Source organism: Lissotriton helveticus, chromosome 6 (assembly GCF_964261635.1).
Source record: "Lissotriton helveticus chromosome 6, aLisHel1.1, whole genome shotgun sequence".
NCBI classification, from domain to species: Eukaryota; Metazoa; Chordata; class Amphibia; order Caudata; family Salamandridae; genus Lissotriton; species Lissotriton helveticus.
The window spans coordinates 116,690,231-116,705,555 of NC_136067.1; the positions used below are offsets into that span (position 1 = coordinate 116,690,231).

The following is a 15,325-nucleotide window of genomic DNA, read 5'->3' on the forward strand; positions in this document are numbered from 1 at the left end:
AATACTTCATGTCAGCAAAGACAGAGTCCACCACAAGACATGTCAGGTGGGGAGGCCCCCATCTTCCAAACCAATGAGGGGAAAAACTTCTTAAATTTACCCCCGGAGGTCTGTCCACCTGTGGTAGTTCTGGCAGGGGTACCAAAGCTGAGCAAAGATGAGGTAGAAAGTCCTACAAAACTCTGGAATAGGGTTGTACATTGGCTAAATACGAATAGACCCCTGCCCCCGCATCTTGTTGGCAAAATTCTTATGATTCGGAGGGTACCATGGGTTGGCCATTTGGCTAAAAATATAAGGGGTGATTGTATTCTGATCAATTTTAACAACCCTAGAATTGTTGATTATATCTGCAACTGGAGATACCCTATTGTAGGCATGACTATTCATTCTCTCCCACTGACTTACTTTTATCCCCCAGGTTATTTTACCCCTCAGTTGGATGGTTGGACACTGGTACAGCGGAGCGGGAGGGGACCACCTCAGGGAGGATGGCATATGCCCGCCGCCCACATGGATACTTTTTTCGACCATAACCGCTTTGACTGTCTGGAGGCTGTTGATTGACCCAAAGCTGGAGCAAGAGACTTGAATATCTCCCCTTCCCCCCCGGGTGGTTGCTCTCCAGACTCACCTGTACTACAACAATCTGTGGGGCCTGAGCCCTCTATTGTAGCCCGGGATATTCCGAGTATTATTACTAACCCTGTTACCAGCCATGTCTTAAGTGAAACCTTAAGTGCGCCAATTTCCAACAAGGTTTATATTAACAATCTCAAACTTGTTTCGTGGAATGTGGCAGGTCTGCGAAACAAGCTTTCGTTACCGGATTGGAATAGTTTTATTGATGGATACGACATATGTATATTTCAGGAGACATGGAGCCTACCCAGTCAAAAGATCAGGGCTTGATCCATCACCGTTTTTTAGCTCACTGCACCATCCCAGTTCAGAACCTGGCTACATGCAAATTAGTCTGGCCCTGGCCCAGTGCATCATGGGAACAGGGCAGACCAAACTACCAAGCCAATTCTTCACTGGAAAGGAAACAAGCTTCCGGGGACCGGTTTCTGGCATTGCAGCCGTCTTCGGCCCGGCTTGCTTGAATCCTGATGGTGCAGTGAGCAAGGGACTCACATCTGAGTATACCCTTCCACACTTGTGGTGGCCAAAACGATTCATAATAGGGGGTGGTGATGGACAGAGTATCTGAAATAAGCAGAACACTCCTACCCAGTCAAAAGATCAGGGCTTGATCCATCACCGTTTTTAGCTCACTGCACCATCCCAGTTCAGAACCTGGCTACATGCAAATTAGTCTGGCCCTGGCCCAGTGCATCATGGGAACAGGGCAGACCAAACTACCAAGCCAATTCTTCACTGGAAAGGAAACAAGCTTCCGGGGACCGGTTTCTGGCATGGCAGCCGTCTTCGGCCCGGCTTGCTTGAATCCTGATGGTGCAGTGAGCAAGGGACTCACATCTGAGTATACCCTTCCACACTTGTGGTGGCCAAAACGATTCATAATAGGGGGTGGTGATGGACAGAGTATCTGAATTAAGCAGAACACTCCTACCCAGTCAAAAGATCAGGGCTTGATCCATCACCGTTTTTTAGCTCACTGCACCATCCCAGTTCAGAACCTGGCTACATGCAAATTAGTCTGGCCCTGGCCCAGTGCATCATGGGAACAGGGCAGACCAAACTACCAAGCCAATTCTTCACTGGAAAGGAAACAAGCTTCCGGGGACCGGTTTCTGGCATTGCAGCCGTCTTCGGCCCGGCTTGCTTGAATACTGATGGTGCAGTGAGCAAGGGACTCACATCTGAGTATACCCTTCCACAGTTGTGGTGGCCAAAACGATTCATAATAGGGGGTGGTGATGGACAGAGCATCTGAATTAAGCAGAACACTCCTACCCAGTCAAAAGATCAGGGCTTGATCCATCACCGTTTTTTAGCTCACTGCACCATCCCAGTTCAGAACCTGGCTACATGCAAATTAGTCTGGCCCTGGCCCAGTGCATCATGGGAACAGGGCAGACCAAACTACCAAGCCAATTCTTCACTGGAAAGGAAACAAGCTTCCGGGGACCGGTTTCTGGCATTGCAGCTGTCTTCGGCCCGGCTTGCTTGAATCCTGATGGTGCAGTGAGCAAGGGACTCACATCTGAGTATACCCTTCCACACTTGTGGTGGCCAAAACGATTCATAATAGGGGGTGGTGATGGACAGAGTATCTGAATTAAGCAGAACACTCCTACCCAGTCAAAAGATCAGGGCTTGATCCATCACCGTTTTTTAGCTCACTGCACCATCCCAGTTCAGAACCTGGCTACATGCAAATTAGTCTTGCCCTGGCCCAGTGCATCATGGGAACAGGGCAGACCAAACTACCAAGCCAATTGTGGAGAAGTGTGGCTCACTGGTTAGAGGAGGCAGACCTGGAAGCAGAGGTCAGCCCGGGACCAGGGTTCAATTCCCGGCTCGGCGGGGTCTTGAGTCCTAAAATGTCCATGGACTCGACAATTCTCGCTCCGGTGCCTACTCGATTCACGGGATCACACTCTGCGACTCTGGGCAATAGCTTGCTTAATCTCCACAACGGCCCCTCGCGGTGGGATGCCTGGCTTTCACCTTGCGGATACCCCTGCGTGGTTATCTCACAGGGGAATACCAGGACGGGTTCCCTAAGCAAGCGCTTGGAGACCGCTTGGTGATTTGCGCTATATAAATTCCTGTACAATTACATTTACATTTTACATTTACATTTACATTTGCCCTGTTCCCATGATGCACTGGGCCAGGGACAGACTAATTTGCATATAGCCAGGTTCTGAACTGGGATGGTGCAGTGAGCTAAAAAACGGTGATGGATCAAGCCCTGATCTGTTGACTGGGTAGGAGTGTTCTGATTAACTCAGATACTCTGTCCATCACCACCCCGTTTTTGAAATTAATTTGGCCACCATAAGTGTGGAAGGGTATGCTCAGACATGAGTCCCTTGCTCACTGCACCATCAGGATTCAAGCAAGCCGGGCCGAAGACGGCTGTAATGCCAGAAACCGGTCCCCGGAAGCCTGTTTCCTTTCCAGTGAAGAATTGGCTTGGTAGTTTGGTCTGCCCTGTTCCCATGATGCACTGGGCCAGGGACAGACTAATTTGCATATAGCCAGGTTCTGAACTGGGATGGTGCAGTGAGCTAAAAAACGGTGATGGATCAAGCCCTGATCTGTTGACTGGGTAGGAGTGTTCTGATTAACTCAGATACTCTGTCCATCACCACCCCCTTTTTGAAATTAATTTGAACCATTGTATAAGCAGGGATTTTCTTGTTTTTATGTACCTGCTACCACGGTCGGGCGTGGCCGCCCTTCTGGAGGGCTTACGGTATGGGTAAGGGTAGACCTGAATCTTAAGATTACTCCCCACACTTCCAGCTCCTTGGATATTATGAGACTCTCTATTGGGGTATGAATGGTGTCCCCACTTGGGAATTCTTTAATGTATATGCTAGAGGAACCCAAAGGGGGGGGGGGGGGGGGGAAATCCTCTACTATCGATATCTTAATTGATTTGCTTAAATTATGTTCTCCTGACTCTTTAGTCCTGGTTTCTGGGGACTTTAACTGCTCGTTTGAACCTTTGCCAGACGACATGCTTGGAGTGCACGAGGATGATGCCCAGTGGGGCGTCCCGCCCCTCTCTCTCACGCCTGTGAGGAGATGGTCCGCTGTAGTTATCCAACTGAATGCTCTCATGATTGAAACAGGTCTAAGAGCTTTGAACGGTCGTACCATCTCCGATGCTCACGGGGCAAATACATACAATAGAGTATCGTGTGAGAGTAGAATTGACTATATAATGATAGACAGGAGAGCTTGGAAGTTAGTGGTGGATATGGCCATTATGCCATCGGTGGAGAGTGACCATAACCCTCTGTCCCTCACGCTGGTGGGTCCGTGGCAGAGAAGGGAACTTTCATCATCAAATAGTGGGGCCTTAATAACTAAGCGAGTTATACCTTCCAATTGCAATAGATTCCTTAAGTGGCCTAAGTTCAGCATGGATGAGACTAGAATGAGTATGCTGGATGGAATCCTTAGTGAGCAGTCATTGAGGCTTTCTGCAGCATGTGATAGCGCGACTGGGTCCGCAGAGGTAGAAGCAATTTACACTGTTACTATGGACCAGATCGGCAAACTGTTCATGGTGCCAAGTAAAAAGAGCTTGACAACTGTCAAACCAGTACAGAAATAGTTTGACAGCAACTGTAGAAGGATGAAAACACTATTAAATCACGCAACCCACTATCTGTTCGGCTGGCCAGACTGCATTATAGACAAGCTATGATAGCAGCTAAAAAGGAGTGGGAAGAATCCCACTGGGAAAGCCTTAGAGATGCAAGCAAAACTAAGAATGGAGATCTATTCTGGGCTTTAGTCAGAAGATCGAATGACTGTGATCCGAATCAAATCCCCAACCATATCACAGACTGTGAATGGTTTGAGCATTTTAGTAAACTCTATGGTGGTAATGTACTGCCTGGAGCCCCAGGTCATTTGGGCGGTGCCCTGGATGTTGGCTCTCGACAGGCAACCTTCATTAGAGTTGACAAAAAAGAGGTCTTAACTGCAATAGCCAAAATTGTACCTGCAAAAGCACCAGGGCAGGACGGTGTGCCGGGCGATCTTTTCAAAGCTAATCCCGATGGTTGGGCCATCCACTTTGTAAATTTGATAAATGCACTGTTAGAAGGTTCACCTGTGCCAAACTCATGGAAGGCGGCTGAGGTGATCCCTATCTATAAGAAGGGCCCCAGGGAGGACCCTGCCAACTATCGCCCAATTAGCATTATAGACGCTGGGCAGAAATTGGTTGGCAGGGTTCTCCTGGAGAGGATTCTTTCCTGGGCTGAGGAGAATAACATCATCTCACCCTTTCAGGCAGGCTTTAGGGCTTGCACATGTACGGTTGACCAAGCATTTAGGCTGCTACTCCTTTATTGGAAGGTGGTCACCATTGGCAAAGGCGGTCTTTATTTTGCATTTATTGACTTAAAGATCGCCTTTGACTTGGTCCCCCGAGACCGCCTATGGCTGATTTTAGAGGAGATGGGGATTCCTTTACCAATTTTGAATCTTCTGGCACGTATGCATGATGGTACTTACGCCCGCATTAGATGGGGATCACAAGAGCAAAAAACTGATAGAATCCCTGTGAATCGAGGGGTACGCCAGGGTTGCGTGTTAGCCGCGACACTCTTCACGTTATTTGTGAATGGTGTAGTTTCTTTTTTGCTCGAAATAAACGCCGATACCCCGGTCTTGGCGGGTGATAAAGTGCCCGCCCTCCTTTTTGCGGACGATGCCTTGTTGGTATCAAAAACTCCTGTAGGTCTGCAAAAGCTGCTGGACCGTTTTTGTCTGTTTTGTCACCTTAGGGGCCTCACCATAAATACGTCAAAAACTAAACTCCTTTATTTTAACCCAAGTAAGTCCTCCAGATCCACCCTTTCCCTTGACGGGGTGTCACTGGATCGTATAAAAGAATTCGACTACCTGGGAATTAGACTCTCGCATAATTTAAAGTGGCAGCCTCACATTGATAAAATGACACTAAATCATAAAAGGGTAGTCGGAGTATTAGGGCGCGAACACCGTACATCCATCTCCAAGCCCATTGCTCCTGCCTTGGATATTTACGCTGCAAAAGCTGTAGGCTGCGCCCTTTATGGCGCAGAGCTGTGGGGCTTTGATTGTGTCGACGCCCTGGTCACCTCAGAGATTAAGTTCGTCAGGAAGTTGGTATCGCTTCCGAGGGGCACTCCTATCAAAACATTATTGAGCGATCTGGGTCGCCGTTCCATTAAGGATCTAGCTAGATTACGCCCTCTTTTATTTTGGGCTCGATTATGGCGGACTCCGGAACTCTCAAGACATCTAGATGGTTTGAGAGAAGTCATGAACCTCCATGGTGCTTATAAAATCAGCTGGATTCGTAATATAAAGAAGCTCCTGCTCGAAACCGGCTTGCCAACTGACTGGGAGTCTGAGGTCCCTCTATCCAAGGTTGAGACCAAGCGAGCCTACTGGACTTGGGTTGATGATCAAGAATCAAGGGATCCAAACCAAGGTAGGCTGACTGAGGCGTTTAGACAGCACAAACTAAAGCCACGCTTGGAGCCCTACTTGGATTTTATCAAGAAACCAAGAGACAGATCACTTTTCATTCAGTTTCGGATGGGAGCCCTCCCTCTCCGTGACTACACCTGCAAGTGGAAGCCTCCGTACCAAACCTCTTCTGATTGTCCATTTTGTGAAGGGGTCACTGAAAATACCCCTCATGTCCTCTTCGCATGCCCAGCCTATGGAAAACCCAGGCAGATATGGCTTAAACCTGTGAGTTTATTGCTTGGAACTAGGGACCGCTCCTTAGCACTCGGAATACTTAAGGCTGATACTAGTACAACCTTAGTGTGTGGGGTGGCCAAATTTCTGAGCTGGGCTTGGCTGATCAGATTGAAGGCTATCAGATGACCATAGTTTTACCTGAATCTTTTTAATTATTCGCAAAGCTGCTAATGTTTAATACTTAAAAAAAAAAAATGTATTTATTGAAATATGAATGGTTTTATATTGCAACATATTTAGAAAAAATGGAGTGCTCATGAATTGTGGTTTTTATACTTCTATGTGCTTTTATGATATTTTGTATATCGAAATAAAGCTTTGATGATGACAAACACCATAACGCGCAACCAAGTTGTACCCGGTCCTCTTCTAATAAGAGAGAGCGAAGAACAAGTGAATCTTTTGCTACTTTTACTATTCCCTACTGGGTGTGTTTCCTAAAAAGGACGGTAGCCCTCACCCACCCAAGTCACTTAGTTCATCATCAGGCCCCTCCTGATTGTAGTTCACAAAAGGTAACACCCCCAGTAGGGAGCTTAAGTATAGTAAAATATTTCATTCTGATTTACACCCTCTCTTGATATAAGAGGACCCGGTACATCTTCTTTGTGTGTCATCGTATGTGCATGATAGATATTGTTCATGGGAGGACATACTAAGGACACCTTCTACTCTCTAACCTCTCACAGGATAGCCAAGGCTCTTTGTAGAGTTCACTCTGAACGGGTTCTTTGATCTAGCATTAAAGCCTTGCACAGGAGCTGGAATAACTCCAATACATTGTTCTCTATATTCACATGCAACAAAGGCCCCTGTCCTATCGGAGCCAGACTGTATTTCATTGAGCTCAAATTATCTGGTAATCAATCCACAGAATTTTCGTCACTTCAGGCCCCCCAAAAATGTTATGTTTAATTGATTAAATCTGGTACAACGAAATCCCATCTTGGGAACTTGCTGTGAGGTTGAGAGACCATGCTCAGAGCTCTCCAATACAAATCAAATTTTGCATGCAGTTGGGTGCATTCACTGTCCTCTGGATAAACTTGTGGTCGTCTTTATTTGTGACGTGGCTCTAACCATCCACAACCCAACTACTTATCCTCTTACTCGTTGACGTTCTGCCTGTTTTTGTCCCTTTACACCGCTGTCTTTTGACTAGGTTTGAGCTTTAGAAATGTATATATATATTTATGTGGCGTGGTGGGTTTGGGTGGCCCGGTACTCTGATGTGTAGAGTCTTTATACAATTGCATGACTCTTTCACAATGTTCATTACTTCAGTTTTGATAAATAGCTCTATGGCTCTCCAATAACCATAGGTTCCTGCTCCAAATAAGTGCTGTTGTTTCCAGATCACTGACTTCCATGATCAGACAGCAACTTATTACATCCAGCTCCCCACCCACTCCAGGCTGTCGAGCTTCAATATCCAGTTCATTTCTGGGTTCCGCTGACGATCCCTGGTCTTCTTAGCATGGCGAAACTCTGGATACAGAGTTGCTACTATGAGAAACTGGGCCTCTGTGTAGCCAGAGAAGGTAACAAGCTTTCTTTTGGCATCTCCGCATCACCAGCTCAAGCTATTTTCACCCTTGTGTATTTGTCAAATTCAGGTGTCAAAAAACTCCAAACCACACCACTTCCACCTGCAGCAATATCCTTCAGTCTAGTTATGGTGTGTATTTTAAGCCCTGGATCAAAACCAGAGCCCAATGGTTGGGACACAGGCTCGGGTGGGTGCTGGCCGGTTTTGTCCTCCTCTTCCTCTTTCTTTTGTAACTGATGACCTTTTTCTGTCCTTCAGGTCCTGGCTCTATGATCTGTGCAGAGGGATTGACCATGATCAGATCAAGCCAAGGCAGCTGCCGAAATCCATTGGCTGCAGCAAGAACTTCCCGGGGAAAACTGCTCTATCCACGCGAGAGCAGGTACAAATGCTCTGTGCACAACTGCTTCTGTGGCCGATCAGTCTTTGGGTGATGTGTAGTGAGCATGGTTGAAGCTCTTTATAGAATGATGAAGAGGCCTTCCCCTGACCGATCTGTGTTGCCTTCTGTGTATTAGTAATCTCAGCCCCTGGTAGATTGCCACCCAGCCAGGCAAGGTGTGATGGCTTGTCTCCTCTCCATGGAGGTCCCCGGTGGATTCTCGAGGGACATTCCAAGAAAAAGAGGCTTTTGAATCAGTTACTTTGTTCATCTGTTCCTTTGTCTGACCATATCATAGATTAATAGCTCAGCTTTGTTCCTCTCTAATGTCCTGCGCTGGTCCTTATTCTCCAGAACCTGTTTATGCGCAATGTTATACACTAACTTCCTACAGCTCCTCATACATGCATGTTACACTGTCCTGCTCCGTCCTGCTATGCTTTCTCTTTCCAGTTTTGTTGTCATATGTGTGATGCGTTCTCTCCTAGACTGGCTTTCCATGTAGGTCTATGTTCTCCTTTCCAGGTGCAGTATTGGCTGATGCAGTTGGCACAGGAGCTGGAAGAAAGACTGAAGAAGGACCGAGAACATGTAAGGAATGTTTCTTTGTTGCATGTGCGATTGCTCTTTTATCCTAGATGGACAGCATTTCCAGCTGCAGTTAAACAAGAAATGGGATTGGGTCCAAGGTGTAGGAAAAATGCTCTGCTCCACCTGCATAGTACGCGTGTGTGATTGGCCACATTTATTGGTATTATTCCTCCATAGTTGTTGAGTAACTTCAGACTTCAGCACATCTTTTGTTTTTGGCAGTCTGGCGAGTTCAGACATGGCTCAGGGGCTACTGTCACTGACTACAGTATGAATTCATTTGTGATGTGTTTTGGGTAATGTGATCCCTATTCTCAGTTAGGTGGTTGTGTCTCAATTGATTAAGTTTTAGGAATATGATTTTGGTGTTCAAGGGTGAAGGCTGTAAGACTTTGCTTCTTGTGTAAGCATCTTCTAGGTCGATTGACAAACCTATTGCCTAGTACAGGAGGGGGAGGAGAAAGAGAGAGGTGTAATGAATACAAATCAGTTTTTCATGATATCCCTAGAATGCAAATCTGAAGTGGCCTTAATAAATCTTGATCCCATGATAAATATTCACTCGGTCTTCAAAGAATCCAGTTATGCTATACTTGTGTCTGACATTCAATGGTGTGTATTTTTATTGTCAGTAATTGTACGTTTGGTGTTATTTTTCTGCCAAGAGTGGTTCATTCATGAGCAGCTTGCGGGTGTTTATACACATGAAGTCTGCTATTTCTTCCTTCTCATGCTGTCCACATTTGGATTAATTTGTCACAAAAGCGTGGGGCTTCTTCTGGAACAAATACTGATGAATTCCAGAAAGGTGCATTAGAAGCCCATCCTTTAGCCTAAATAAGATAGTTTCGATTTTGTCATTAGAGATGTAACCATAGCTATCTCTCAATGTGCAGATATTGAGTGAAAAATTAGCTTACCTTTTTATAAACATATTTGTTTCGTGTTTACTTTGGCCTCCACTCTGGTGTTTGCTGTAGGTCAGCGAGTCACAGTGGAGTGTAGGTTCTTATGTCAATTTCTGGATTTATCAACCTTGTATGTCAGCCGCTGTGGCATGGATGATGTTCTTAAACAAAATAGAGGCCTACATTTTCGACCCTTTACCCTCGGTCAGTTTATAGGTGGCCTTCGGTATTGGGACCCACTCCACGCTAGTCAAGTCTCCAAGAAATCTTGGTTATGATATTCTGGGTTACCACGGCAACTACCTCTATTTATGGATATTTGCCTGGCTCACTCAGTCTCCTAGTCATTAAAAAGGTAGCTTCCCTTGTCCTTGCTGCCCAACTGGCTATCACCTCTAACTTGGCTCCCATAACTGGCTTCTTGTGAATTAGTATTTTATCAAAGCCATATTTTTTTGCCACAGTTCTTCTACTCGAAAGAAATAATGTTTTGCTGGTGATGCATTCTTTCTTCTGTTCCTTCCATGTGTTGTGTTGCCCCTCAGCAGATTTTCTGCCTGTTCCCAGCATCTGAATGATGTGTACTATTGGTGTACTCTGTTCCTTTCTTTCTGCCAAACATTGGGTTGCCACGCACTGGTGGGTCGCAAGCCGATTTTTTTTGGGGTGGGTCGCGAATGCCCAAGCACTAAATAAAGATGCCTTTAAATTCAGTGTTTATCTTGTCGCATTTACTGCACCTCAAAGACAGAGGTTAAATGTCAGGTTATGTATTCGGACAAATTGCTGCTTATCCAGTATTGGGGTATCTTTCATAGATTCACTTGCCTGAATCATTCCCCGTCGTCGAGGCGGGAGTCCCACGGTAAAAATATATATAATAGCAGTGCCTAAAAATTTCGTGTAGTAGGCTGGAAAGCCTAAAGGCCTAACTAGGCCTCAAAACTTAGCAGCCTATCTACATCATTATGTAAAAAGACCTGAAATAGTAGCCTCAGCCAATCAGCTGTCCTCACCCTCTAGAACCTTCCTAGCCCAGGCAGTTCTCCTCAGATTTTCACCGCACTTCGTGTGTAAGGGAGTCTCCCTGAGTGCCTACTCAGTTCTTTAGCTTTTTTGGCCTTTTTCCTCAGAAAAATGTCTGAAAAGAAAGCTCTTTTCAAGGCTTGTGGTACCTGCTTTAAGAAGAGAGTCCATGTGGATGACCAGCACTCTGACTGCATTTATTGTCTGCACCCCTCACATGTTGTGAAGGACTGTAGAATTTGCCGTACCTTCCCTCAGAAAACAATTAGGGATAGAGAGGCAAGGGTTCTTTTGTGGTTGAAGTCTTCTTCCACTGATGATGAGGACAAGGCCTCTACCTCCGGCAAGAGAGCCAGATCCATGGACAGCTCTTCTCCTGAGAGAAAAAAGAAACTAAAATCCTCTCAGAGAGCTTCAGAACCCTCAAAGAGTGCATCTTCTCCTCGCAGGACAACTGTGAGTACAGCCCAGACTAAAACTGTTTCTCTGGTGTCTTCTCATACTACTACATTGACTTCTACTTCTACAACTTCTTCTACGGTCACCACTTCATCTATTACCTCACCTCTGATGTCTGTGAAAATATTGCCATCATCTGTGAAGACTTCGACGACAAAAACTGTCCCGTCGTCGACGTCTCCGTCGACGACCCCATCTACCAAGCCTTCCGGTCCGTCGATGACCATCCCGTCGACGAAACTACCATCATCGTCGTCGACTAAGGTCTCGTCGACGAAGACACCGACGACGCTCTCGTCGGCGAAGGACGTGTCGACCAAGACACCGTCGACGGCCTCGTCGACGAAGGACTCGTCGACGAAGACCCCGTCGACGAAGACCCCGTCGACGGCCTCATCAAAGAAGGACTTGACGTCGAAGACACCATCGACGGCCTCGTCGACGAAGGACTCGGCAACGAAGGACTCGTCGACGAAGACACCATCGTCAGCCTCGTCGACGAAGGGCTCGTCGACGAAGACCCCGTCAACGGCGACATCATTAGTTCAATCAGCATCGACGGTTCCGTCGACGGACATTCCAATTACAATGGCTTAGTCTTCATCGACGACAGTAGTGGCAGCTGCTCATCAGTTACCCAGTGCTGCCCCTAGGAAAATTCAATATACACATTTTCAAATGAAAACGTATCACCGGGATTATTCCCATATTTCTCCACTCTTACCATCACATCTATTGGAGACATATGTGGAGGATGAGTCCGATGACGGTGAAGAGGATGATGGTCCCTTTGGAATTGCCCGTCACCCGTCACAATTGAATATAAAATTTCAGGAGGATGATGATGAGGATGAGGACCATGGCCATTATGGGCATGAGGATTTCTCGACACCATATCAATCACCCCATGCCAGACCTCAACAATCTGAGAATACTGCTCAATTGCCATCCACTTTAATTCAGGATTTACAAGCAATGTTGGCAGACTATCGCCAGAGGTTTCCTCCGACACCAATTGCACCTGTAGTGCCAGTAACTCCAGTTAACTTGCCAAAGCCTCCGTCACCGCGAGCATCATTATCTCCAAGACAAGATGCTGGTCCGGCTCCTCAGCATGACACGGATACTTCTTCTCATGAGGACGATGATGGCAGAGAAGAAGGTGAATTGCCAGATACTACACCTGTAGATCCATGGGAGGATTATGTCATTCCCATGCCTTCACCGCCTGTACCCCGCCCTTCAGATTCTCCACCTGAGGATATCGGCGGATTTCATAACATTATGCAACGTGCAGCAAACAGATTTGAGTTGACTGTCACAGTGGAACAATCTGACTGCTTTTTGCATGACTTTAAAGAGGGATATCGCAGAGTTACCAGAGCTATCCCCATTATTGAATACATATGGAAGGAAGGCCTCAACATTATGAAAACACCTGCTTCCATTCCAGCAGTCCTTCCACGGATAGAGAAAAAGTATCGAGCACCATCGGATACTCCATCTTGCTTAATAGGTCATCCTCGACCTGATCCTGTGATATCACAGGCTGCACAACAGAAATCTAAGAATCCTTCTGTTCCCATTTCTACTCCACCTGACAAGGAGGGCAGGAGGCTGGATGCCATTGGCAAGAAGTTCTCTGCAAATGCAGCGGCCTCCATTAAAGCGGCTAATTCGTTAGCTATCCTGGCCCGTTACGATAGGCAGATGTGGTCCGATCTGTCTGAATACCTCGAATTGGTCCCTGAAGATCAGCAACCAGAGGTGCGCAGGATTGTACTGGAGGGAGAAAGGGCAGCATCAGAGATCATTGAATGCGCCCTGGATATTTCGAACACCAACTTCAGACAATTGGCAGGGGCAGCAGTACTTAGGCGTCAAGGTTGGCTCCGGGCAACCACCTTCAGGCCTGAGGTCCAAACGAAAATCTTGGACATGGCGTATGATGGGGATTCACTTTTTGGAAAACACATTGATGACGCTTTGCTGGCAATAAAGACGGACACAGAAACAGCTAAATCCCTTGGTACCCTGCAATACAAAAGGGGTTCCTTTAGGGGAGCAAGAGGCCGTGGTTATTCCTCTAGGGGGAACTATTCCAATCAGCAAAACCGTCAATACCAATCTCAATACAAACAGCCATACTATCAAGGCTTTTACCGACAGCCTGCCTCTGGATCTTTCTCTCGTCAGGGAGGGAAACGACGCCCAAACAATCAAGGGCGTGATTCCAACAAGCGCCAATGAGCTTTGCCGGACGTCAGCTGTTCATTCTCCCCTTCCCGTGGGCGCCAAAATTTCCGCCTTTTACCAACAATGGCAAAAAATAACTTCGGATCAGTGGGTCCTAGATCTTGTCAAGATCGGACATACTCTGGAATTTGTACAGAAGCCACCAACAGCGCCGCCCAGGGGTCCCCCTCCCCCTCGTCTTCACTTACTCTTCAAAGAAGCCTTAAAGATGCTCCACAAGAATGCGATAGAACGAGTTCCACTTTCTCAGAAAGGGAAAGGATTTTATTCTCGCTTCTTCCTCGTAGAGAAAACTTCAGAGGAGTGGCGTCCAATACTAGATCTGCGCAAACTAAACAAATATCTAAAGAAACAGAGTTTTCGCATGGTAACGTTGACGGACATTCTGCATTGTCTCAACAAAGGGGACTTTATGGCTTCTCTGGATCTGCAAGACGCCTACTTCCACATCCCTATTCACCCAAAACACCGCAAATACCTAAGGTTTCAAGTGGCTGGCGTCCACTTTCAGTACAAGGTTCTTCCATTTGGCCTCAAATCGGCCCCAAGAATCTTCACCAAATGTTTAGCCCCAGTGGCAGCAATGTTGAGGTCCCAGGGAATACAAGTTTTCCCTTACCTCGACGACTGGCTGTTAAAAGGACCATCGAGGCGCTCCGCAAAGGAAGCGGTCAGGAGTTCCCTATCCCTCTTTTCGAATCTGGGCCTGACTCTCAATGCAAACAAATCTCAGCTTCAACCTCGTCAGCAGTTGACCTTTCTGGGAGCGGTCTTGAACACTTGCCAGTGCAAGGCGTTCTTGACTCAGGAACGGCAGAACAAACTGTTGAAACTGGCAAAACAAATATTTGCAAGAAGGTCACTTTCAGTTCGGACATTTGCTTCCCTTCTAGGGATGTGCTCCTCTGCCATCAGCCTCATCCCTATGGCGAGACTCAGAATGAGACCATTGCAGGAGGAGTTACTTCGTCAGTGGAGGCAAGTCGACGGATCGTTCGACGACCGCATCAAAGTAACTGCCAAAATGAAACAAGCCTTTCTTTGGTGGTCAAAGGCGCCAAATTTGTCACCAGGCCTCACCTTTCTGCAAGACATTCCAGAGTTCACCCTGACTACAGACGCCTCCATGGAAGGTTGGGGAGGTCACCTCCAGGACCTTCAGATCCAGGGACGATGGCCTCGTCGGTACCAACAGAAACACATCAACAGCCTGGAGCTGAGGGCCATTTTTCTTTCCCTGCAAGCCTTCCTTCCCAGGATTGCAAATTCGTCAGTGCTGGTGCGTACGGACAATACCACCAGCATGTACTATATCAACAAACAGGGAGGAACAAAATCTCTCACCCTGTCACTGGAGGCTCAGGAGATGTGGGAATGGGCTCTACGCCACGGCATATCCCTCAGAGCAGAACATGTGCAAGGAGTCCAGAACTCTCTAGCCGACAACCTCAGCAGAGCTTTCACGGGCTGTCACGAATGGGAGCTCGAACAACATCAAGTACAAAGGATCTTTCGGACTTGGGGAACACCGGCGTTGGATTTGTTCACCACACAGCAGAACAGCAAATGCCGGTTTTATGCCAGCAGGTTTCCTCAACAGGGGTCAAGGGGAAATGCCCTTTTGATGAGATGGTCCGGAATATTTGCGTACGCTTATCCTCCGATTCCGCTCATTCCAAGAGTACTGCAGAAGATGAAGAGGGAGCATTGCACTCTCATCCTCATTGCTCCCCGTTGGCC

General features: G+C 46.9%; 1 protein-coding gene across 5 annotated transcripts in view; it reads left to right on the forward strand.

The window, feature by feature from the left end:
* The window catches only part of POLH (DNA polymerase eta), a 100,075-nt gene that overhangs the window by 58,880 nt on the left and 25,870 nt on the right, over nt 1-15,325 (forward strand). For all 5 annotated transcript variants that reach the window (XM_078647466.1, XM_078647465.1, XM_078647468.1 and 2 more), the window contains exons 9-10: nt 8,222-8,345; nt 8,871-8,936. In XM_078647466.1, coding sequence (XP_078503592.1) covers nt 8,222-8,345; nt 8,871-8,936 — 190 coding nt within the window. The remainder of the gene's footprint in view (nt 1-8,221; nt 8,346-8,870; nt 8,937-15,325) is intronic.